General features: G+C 44.0%; 1 protein-coding gene across 1 annotated transcript in view; it reads right to left on the bottom strand.

Annotated features, from left to right (window-relative positions):
- Positions 1-8,228, bottom strand: part of WDR36 (WD repeat domain 36) — a 54,013-nt gene extending 45,785 nt beyond the window's left edge. The window contains exons 1-2 of the mRNA XM_015419331.1: positions 7,978-8,228; positions 652-679 (exon numbers count right to left, since the gene is read on the bottom strand). Coding sequence (XP_015274817.1) covers positions 652-679; positions 7,978-8,175 — 226 coding nt within the window. The 5' untranslated portion in view covers positions 8,176-8,228. The remainder of the gene's footprint in view (positions 1-651; positions 680-7,977) is intronic.
- Positions 8,229-10,169: the final 1,941 nt, after the last annotated feature.

Here is a 10,169-nt window from a genome sequence, read left to right as displayed (position 1 = left end):
GTACACAGTAGGACACGAGCCCTACTAGGCTGACTACAAAGAAAGGAATTGTGATTGAACTGCTGTACCTTTAGGTTCACTCTTCCCTGAAGTTTCTCTAAACAGCTAACCATTTTTTAAATTTAACAACGATCTACTTACTTGTGATCAAGACATAAATAACACCTAGTGTTGGAATTTGACATATTTTGGTCAATTAAATATTATTAGATAACAGTCAAAAGCATGTAAAGCTTTAATGGATTTGGCAGCATTCTTGACACTTGATGCTAATGTAATGATCATGTGTGATTGCTTCATATCTGTTTCTGAACTGTTCCAGTGCTTGTAACTTTTAGAGATTGGTTCAGAAGTCATATGAAACAAACAATCTTTAATGAAATGTTTGTGGGTCACCCCATTATGGTTAGTCAGGGTGCCTCAAATCAGGATCTGAAACCATGGTTTGAAGTTGTTTTATAAACCAGCTAGTCTTAACTAGTTTTATGTGATATTTAATGACAGTTTAATCCTCTTCTATGTTTAAGTATTTTATTTTTACATTTTAAAAAAATTATACCACCTGTATATAAACATTATCTGAGATTCACACAAAGAAGGATCTATCGAAATATAACATGATGTGCACATACATAGAACTGCAATACTTACTAACAGCAACTATGCCAAGTCTCTTCACCTGAAACAAAAAAATCAGATTTTAGTAAACTTCATAGAACTTGCTGACAATATCAAGTCAACATGACCAAGGTATTAGTATGTATACAGGGACCACTTTATAGCTTTACTGTGTATAGCTTCGAATAATCTAAAAGCTCACAATAGAAATCCTAGACAAGTACCTAAAAATCAATACTTTCTATTAAAAAGGAAACAGGAAAATTTCACGAGTGAAAGTGTTTCTAACCAAAACGATGCTACAGATTCACAGAATTTGGACAGGACCTTTTAATTTAACCCCTTAGCAGGGATAGTACTTATGCAGCCTTGGAGCCACTTCACTCATGCACGTTCTTACTCATTTACTTAACAGATGAGGAATTAAACAACAGAGACCCTCAGTGGCTGTTGCTAGGCAATCACAGTGTTCCAAGCTGGGTTTCTGTAAGTAAAAAGGCAGGGGGAGAGGGCAGAGTCCTTTCCAGGCCTATTTTTGGCCCTTGAGGAAGGACTCACTGGGCCCAGGACTAACTAGACTTGCCAGCTCTGAGTTAGGAAATTCCTGGAGATTTGGGGGTGGAGTCTGGGGGGGGGAGGTTTTTTTTTGGGGGGGGGGCTCAGCCGAATATAATGCCATAGAGTCCACCCACCAAAGCAGTCATTTTCTTCAGGGGGACAGATTGCTGTCGTCTGGAGTTCAGTTGTAATTCTGGGAGACCTCCAGGTCCCACCTGGATGCTGGCAACTCTAGACCTAGAAGCAACCTCTGGGTGACTTGATACCACCCAACTTGTGTTACACAACAAGACCTGGCTGCTTGCTACTGTTCAACAGAAACCATACTATGAAAACCAGTGTTGTGTAGCAGCTGGACCTTCAGAGTAGGGTCTGGGATAAAGGTAAAGGTTCCCTTGCCAGTCGAAATCCGACTCTAGGGTTGCGGTGCTCATCTCCATTTCAAAGCCGATGAGCCAGTGCTGTCCGAAGACATTTCCATGGTCATGTGGCCGGCATGACTAAACACCAAAACGCACGGAACGCTGTTACCTTCCCACTGAAGTGGTACCTATTTATCTACTTGCAATTTCTTGGTTTCGAACTGCTAGGTTGGCAGGAGCTGGAACTAGAGACCGGAGCTCACTCTGTCATGCGGCACACTCAGGTCTCGAACTGCTGAACTACTGACCTTCCACATCCTGCAGTTCAGCATCTTAACCACTTGAGCCACCGCAGCTCTGTGTCTAGGATACCCAGGTTCGAATTCCCATCTTGCTGTGGAAGTTCACTGGGTGATTTTGGACCAGTTACATACTTTCAGTCTAACCTACCTCACAGGGTGGTTGTCTGGATAACAAGGAGGAGGGGAGAATAATGTAAGGAGAAAGGTGGGGTATAAATGGAGTAATAATAAATATAGCTGAAGATGGGAGGCAAATAAAAGTAGGTTGGCGAATGGCTGAAAAGGTAAGAATGATGGAAAGGGAGACAATACAGGAAAAGAGGAAATAGTGTGGGGAGAGGGATACCGAGGAAAGTGAGGCAGTCCCCAAAAGTCCTTCAGGATTCCTTATCATGCAGGTGGGCCTGGCCCAGTGGTAGGCACCACCACAACTGGGCCACAATTTTCCTAGGTAGAGGCTGCCGTTGGGGGAGGGAGATCTTATGACAGAGGGGCAGATAAAGGTAGGTTGGCTGTTGGGTGGGAAGGAGATAGGGTTACCAACTCCAGGTTAGGAAACAGCTGGAGATTTGGAGGGAGGAGGGTGAGGTTTGAGGAGGGGAGAGACCTCAGAGAGTTATAATGCCATAGACTCCACCTTCCAAAGCAGCCATTTCCTCCACAGGAACTTGGGTTGCCAGCATCCAAGTGGAACAAGCAAAATACAAATGGGGATCACAGTTAGATGCTATGAAAAACTGTAAGAACACCATGAAGCAAGCTAACTAACAATATATTGCATATGTTATAATAAAACAATTTAATCCAACACATAGTGAATTAATGATAGAGATTCAATAGAATTTATAAACATGTAAGGTAGAAGATACCAGAACATACTCTACAAGAATATTGTGAGGAACGCTATGCCCGGCTTGAATTATGAAGCAGACTATTTGGGAGTGATAGGAGGCAGTGGTGTTCCGTTATTTAATATGCCCTTCTGATAAGTGGTATCTGACCAAAGTAGAAGGTTGACAGCTCTTGGGAAAAGGGTCTTCACGAAACTGTCTTTATTATCCATCGGGATTTGCTCAGCTGATGATAGGTATCTACTTGAAATCCCTGTTCTAAGCACCACGGGAGATATACCTGGAGACTGTGCATGTACAGGAGGACTTGTGTTGTGTTATGTACTCATCATTAGGTAGTCCTTAAATTGTTGATGCCAATTGCTTTTTAGATTGTTCATGCCTTATAGAATATGTTATGATATCTTCTACCTTTTATGTTTATAAATTCTATTGAATCTCTATCATTAATTCACTACGTGTTGGATTAAATTGTTTTATTATAACATATGCAATATATTGTTAGTTAGCTTGCTTCATGGTGTTCTTACAGTTTTTCATAGCATCCAAATGGAGGCTGGAGATAAATTACAATCTCCAAATGACAGAGATCAATTCTCCTGGAGAAAATGGCCGGAGAAAATCTGGAGCTGGCAATCCTAATGGAGGAACTGATCTCTGTAATTGGGAGATCTGTTGCGATTCCATGAAATCTCCTGGCCCTACCTTGAGGTTGGCAACCCTAGGAGCTAAGATAGCAGGAAAAGCGGAGGGGCTATACGGGTTTTCAGGAAAAGGAAATAGTGGGGGAGGGGAGAATGAGATGCCTCCAGCAAATCCTTGCTGGTTTGATCATAACAGTAAGAACATTTGTTTTGCTCTGATCAATTCAACTTGTTGTTGTTGTTCAGTCGCACAGTCAAGTCCGACTCTTCGCGACCCCATGGACCAGATTCAACTAATACTTTTTAATTAGAACTTTCTCATAATTACTAATAAACCAAACACAGAACATTTAATGACGTACGAAAATACTCTGAACAGCTCTTGATCCATATACATTACCAATGGATAGAGAACCTTCAATGCAGAAGTTACCTCAATAGATTATCCAGCAGTTACTCCTATTTCACAGATTTTGCCTTGCCTCAAAGCTTTTAATCCCAAATTACACATCAAGGAGCAATTAGTACAAAGCCTATACTGGTCTCAGTGCAAAGTGTTGAGCATATGCATAATTGCTTTCAGATTTGTAACCTAATGAATTAACTTCATTCTTTTGTTTTCAAGATAGAGACCAGACAGGTAATCACACAGCAAAAGGGGTGATGAATGGCCATGAAAGATTTACTTATACATTTTCACTATAAAGGAATACTAAAGGAAAGGGGGGAATTGGTCCTGGGAAGTATTTCTTTCAGAACTGGTATCCTAAATAAAAGTAGATTTATTGATATAATTCATAAATAATATGGTAGTACACTGTAACTAGGAATGGGTAAATACTAAACAATTGCTTTGATATTTCACACACTTTTCTCTCTCACTGTCAGGGATCTTGGCATGTAACTTTGTAACACTTTTTTCCTTAAGGACATATAGGTTTACTGTTTCACTGTAGCCTGTCACTCAGACTTTTTATTTTTCTCTTTAACTTTACTTTCTTGTTTCATATACATTCAACTTTTTTCATACTAACTCCTAAGCACACAAAACTGCTTCTCTCCCAGACTTCAGAACTTCCTCCTAACCACCACCATCTTCATCAACTGTCCCTCTTCAACTGTCCCTCTTGACTGACATACCCATTCATCCACTAATTTTTACTTCCAAAACCCCTCCCCCTTTCTGCCAATCACCAATCACACCACTTGCCTGTTTCAACCACTCTAGACTATCTCTCACAGCCATGTAACCAAACTTTTAAAGCGACACACACACATATAAGACAAGGAATCGTTACACCATCCATCTCAAAACCACGTCTGAAGTGTTATATTTTCTGCCATGGCCTTCTAGCGACTATAATCTAGCCATTAGTGCCCAGAGAGGATTATGAAATGACCAACAAAATGTGTACATCAACCTTCCCAATACTATTACAAGAATTGAGCACTTGCAACAATTTCTGTCCTTGCCTGTATATAGCCAGTTCCATGCATGGTGTGCACATTTAAAAGTCAGCATGTACAGTAAATACCATACACCAAGTATTTTATTAGGGACTTGTTTTTAGATTTGATACTGGCTCCTATGAATGTGAATTTATTTTTCCTGTGCTATACACATCATTTCTCTACAAGCATAACCATATACATCACAGTTACTGCAAAGCTTTAGCTTGCATGCTGCAGAGTCTGTGAACCTGGCTAAACCACAGAGTGAGACTTGTACTCCCTGCCAGATTCTCTTATGTTGTAAAGCTGCCTGATCTTGAGCCAAATATGCCAAAGACAAAACTACTCTATAGCACAGATGACAAGTATAAACACTGTAGTAGTACCTCATATTTTGGACTTGACACACACTTACCAAGAACTTGACATGATTGATGTACTTATTTGATGATGAAATACCTAATCATACTTTTTTTCCTTTGAAAGAGGTGCAAGTTTTGAACTTGCCTTCTTGCAGTTTTATTCTTTATTAAACAGAGTTGTGCCTCTGCATGTAGCACCTCCCTGTAAGTTCAGAAAATGATACTGTCTTGTTTGCATCCTGCCCCATGAGATGCATGGACTCTTTTCCCACCTATAGATCTATTTCCCAAGTGTGCCCCCTATCTGTGCATATCTATGGATCGGGGCCACACTTGCACTAAACAGATTTTTCTACAAACTTTGGTGACTGGTGTGTGTGTGTGTGTTAAATCCCCCCAAAGTAAAAGAGCATTCTCTGTGCATGCACAAAGAATGCTCTTTACTGCTTACCTTCTCTGTGGCGAAGCATCCCTGGTACCATAGCAGGCCCACCGGAGGCAGCAGTAAAGCAGCCTGAGGGTTCTGTCAGGGCTGGAGGAGAAGCCGGGGCCCACACTGGGCCTGGCATCAGCAAAGAAGCAGCCTGGGGGAATGTGTCAGTGGCTGCACAGCCTGGGAGCCCTGCTGGGCCCAGTGTTGGTGGCGATGCAGCCCGGGAGCCATTGGCGATATACCCTGGAAGCCCTGCTGGGCCTGGCAGTGGCTGCTCCCAGAAGCCGCACTGACCTTGCACTGGGCCTGGCAATAAAGGGGGGGGATTCCCCCTCGAGTACCGTGGGCCCACACTTGTACTATCTATATTAGGGTCACCAGATGCCCTCTTTTTTAAGGACATGTTCTCTTTTTTTGGTGTCCATCCTCTTTTGGGGTTGGAAGATTAAGAATATTCCTAGTTAGTAGCAATTATCACAGTTCAAATAGTAGATGTATTCAAAATGAGTCTGTCATAGTGATCATTTGTTTGAAGTAGTCAATCAGGAAATATGTCCTCTTTTTTGCTTTTCAAAATATGGTAACCCTAATCTATACACTAATAGCCAAGCCAGCCGAATCTTTGGATACTTAAATCCAGTGACTGGATCTGTGAACGGGCAATGCAGATCTTTCTACAAACCTGAAAAGGGCTCAGGTTTGCCAATAAATGTGAAATCTAGAAAAAACACATTGGCCAAATGACAGAAGAACCTGTAGCTTTAAGCAACAGATTTCCTCAGTGGCTGTTGCTAGGCTATAAAAGGTAAGTGGAGGGGGCAGGGCCCTTTCCAGGCCTATTTTAGCCTTCAAAGGAGGATTCACTAGGACCTGGCCTGGCTATGATTGCCAGGTTGGTAAATTCTTGAAGATGCTGTGGTTGAGTCTGAGGAGGGCAGGGTTTGAGGAGAGGATTCAGCTGGATATAATGCCAGAGTCCAGCCTTCAGAACAGCCATTTCTCCAGGGGGACAGACCTTTGTAATCTAGAGTTCAATTGTCATTCTGGGAGATCTCCAAATTCCACCTGGAGGCTGGCAACCCTAGGCCTGGAAGCAACTTCTGGGTGACTTGAGTTGATACCATCCAACTTTCATGACTTAATTAGGCCTAGCTGCTTGCTACTGTTCAACCACAGCTACCCTATAAAGGACAGTGTGCTGTAGCAGTAGGAGCTTCAGCCCAGATTCAAACTCCCATCTTGCTGTGGAAAGTCACTGGGTGATTTTGGACCTAACTTACCTTGCAAGGTTGTTGTACAGATTAACAGGAAGAGAGGAAAATAATGTAAGCTGCTTTGATCCCTACTGTGGAGAAAGGTGGGTTATAAATGAAGTAAATAAATAATATAAAGATGGAAGGCAGATAAAAGGTAAGTTTGTGAATGGCTGAGAAGAAGGGAATGAGGCCGTGGAAGGGGAGAGGATATTGGAGTTGCCAGGGGATAGAGGGAAAAGTGAGGTACCACCTCACAAGTCCTTAAAGGTTCCCTACCATGCAAGTGAGCTTGGCCCAGTAACTAGTAACAGAAAACTGGGCCACAGTTTACCTAGGTAGAGGCTGCTGGGGGAGGGGGGGTTAAGAAAGATAAAGGTAGGTTGACTGTTGTGAGGTAAGGAGATAGGGTTACCAACTCCAAGTTAGGAAATACCTGGAGATTTGGAGGGTGGAACCTGGGGAGTGTAGGATTTGAGGAGGGAAGGGACCTCAGAATGGTAGAATGCCATAAACTCCACATTCCAAAGCAGCCATTTCCTCCAGGGGAATTAGGTTTGCCAACATATGGCAGAGATCAGTTCCCCTGGAGTAAATGCCTGCTTTGGAGGATGGACTGTATGGCATTATACCCTGCTGTGGTTGCTTCTCTCCCCAAACCTTGCCCTCCCAAGGCTCAACCCACAAATCTCATGGAATTTCCCAACTTGGAGCTGGCAGGGGTAATTAGAGTCAAGATGCTGTTTTACTGCAAAAGAATTTCAGAAACGGAGTAGAACGGGAAACTGCTGAGTTACAAGTTATTACAACACTTGGCAATAGGACTCTCAGGGTTTAACAGAGATGTCGGTTTCTTATCTCACTAAACATGCTAATAAATGGCGTTCAGTTATTGCATCTACTTATAAATTTTTTATTATGCTGTATGCTAATTTGCTGCTATTCACAGGTCTTACCAATTGCCTTAAAGGTGCCCCTGTACTCAAACTATGCTAGCGATGAAACCATGAAGTTAATTCTCCCCTCACACCCTACAGAAGCACATTTTGCCCTCCCTGAAATCACTCCTTTAAAAGAAAACGGGGGAGGCGCCGGTTCCGCCGGCCGGGGGGGGGGGGGGGGGCACGTCCCGAAAGACTCACGTTGTAAGTATGGAAGCTCCTCCCCACCGCGGTGACCAGGTAGAACTCTCGATGCCGGCGGTGATAACGCAGCACGTGAGCCAGGTGATTGGAGCAGAGCCCCAGAGCGCGGAAAGCTACGAAGAGTGCATTGCCCCCACCGGAGCCTCCTTGCTTGGCGGCGGCGGCGGCGGCGACATCACCACCCGCCAGCGACATCCCTTCTTACTTGCACAGACTGACCCACCGCAACAAGCAGGTCCCCCGACACAACTAGCGAGCACGCGGCTGGGCGTATCACGGAAGTCTAGCCTTCTACTTCCGGTGTTATCTTGGTGCGGTTGTAAAAGAGACCGTCCCTGCATCTGTGGGCTCGAGCTCTTGAAATAATTTTCAGGACGGTACAGAGAACAATATAAATTGCGTTCTAAAATGCGTTAATTAGTCCCGCTAATTAAATCAGTAGTGCAATTTACTCGGTTATTGGGCAAAACCACACCAGTCATACATATCGGTTCTAGTTCTACTGAAGCGCAACTGCTGCGGTGTTTTTCTGAAGACTTCTGAAGTTTGCAGTTTGATGAGGCGGCTAAGCATCTTGAGCCTTTCCACGTCCCAAAAACTAGATAATGAGCGGCAATGGTTAACTAGTATAGGTTTATCTGTAGCTATGTCTCATAGTAAATGAACAGGGCTTACCAATTTTTCTTTGGAGCAAGTCTACAGTACAAGTGCAAAGCAAGTCTGTAACAGGTAACATACAATGTATTTCTAGTCTTCTAAAAATATTAAGAAGTCTCACAAAGCATACCATTCTCCAAGGGAAAAATAAAGGTATACTGTTACTGATCAGAGTACATCATAAGCATTCATCATTTTTGGCTATGCTTAGCCTCTACTGAGGAAGCATACACTAGACAAAGTTTTGAAATCTGGAGTCTTCGTTTTTGTATACTTACCTGTTGGAAGACATTGTATGCTACCTGTTGGAATACTAAATATGTTTATTATGTACTTGCCTGCTGGATATTTGTAGATGTACTATTATTATTCTCCTTCTAGTTCGAATAGTACCTAAGAGTTGCTTGTTTGTTCTGTTTTTCTTCTTAGCATCTTTCTGCAGTTTTTTCCCTTGTTTTTGTATTGTTCACTGTGTGATCGCCTGTTGGACTTGTTTTCTGTATGTGATTAATTGCCATGTATGTAACAACTGACTATGGCAATGTCAGATAATAGGGATGTACAACTGCACATAAAAGAGATTAGAAAGCACATCCCCATCTCTGGGTTTAGTGCCAGTAGTCATCATTTCCTTGACCGCAATGACCTAGCTACAGTGATCCATGCGACGGTCACCTCGAGGCTAGACTACTGTAACGCTCTCTACGTGGGGCTGCCTTTGTCGCAAATCCGGAAGGTACCGCTGGTGCAGCATGCTGCGGCCAGGTTGTTGGTGGGCGTCCCGGGCTGGGAGCACACCCGACCTGTGCTGAAAGTGCTGCACTGGCTGCCTGTAGCATACTGGATTCGCTTCAAAGTGCTGGTGCTTACCTTTAAAGCCCTACATGGCCAGGGTCCGACTTACCTGAGGGACTGCATTCCCCCATATATTCCCCAAAGAGCACTCTGGTCGGGGTCACAACACCGGCTGGTGACCCCGGGCCCCAAGGAGGCCAAGCTTGTGGCAACAAGGGCCAGGTCTTTCTCAGTGGCGGCTCCTACCTGGTGGAATGAGCTCCCGGAGGAGATCAGGGCCCTGCGGGACCTTGTGCAGTTCCGCAGGGCCTGCAAGATGGAGCTCTCCATAGGCGTAATCTTCGTGGGGGCGGCGGGGCATCAGCCCCCGCCGAAATTTTCAGGAAAGTGCTCAGCCTCCCCTGGGAGCCACCCTTGCTCCTAGCAAAGCAATGCCTCTGGCCCAGCCCCCCCCTCCCGGGAAATTGGAAAGTCTACACCCTTGGGAGCCGCCACGGCCACTTACACCACCGCTCTGTTATAGAGAGAGACCACTGGGGGGGTGGGGTAATATCTTTCCCTCACCCCAGCCTTCCCCCCTGTTACACAAGATGTTAGGAGTCTATGTGTGCATCCGTAGAACTGATTTTAAGTTGTTTTAAAATTGTATTTATATCATGTAATTTTGTATACTGAACGCACTTGGTGCCTTATGTGAGCCGCCCGTTCGCGGGGAGGGCGGGGTATAAATGTCATAA

The sequence above is a fragment of the Gekko japonicus genome, unplaced genomic scaffold (assembly GCF_001447785.1).
Source record: "Gekko japonicus isolate JY-2015 unplaced genomic scaffold, Gekko_japonicus_V1.1 scaffold257, whole genome shotgun sequence".
Classification (NCBI taxonomy): Eukaryota; Metazoa; Chordata; class Lepidosauria; order Squamata; family Gekkonidae; genus Gekko; species Gekko japonicus.
This window is presented reverse-complemented; position numbering and strand designations above follow the sequence as displayed.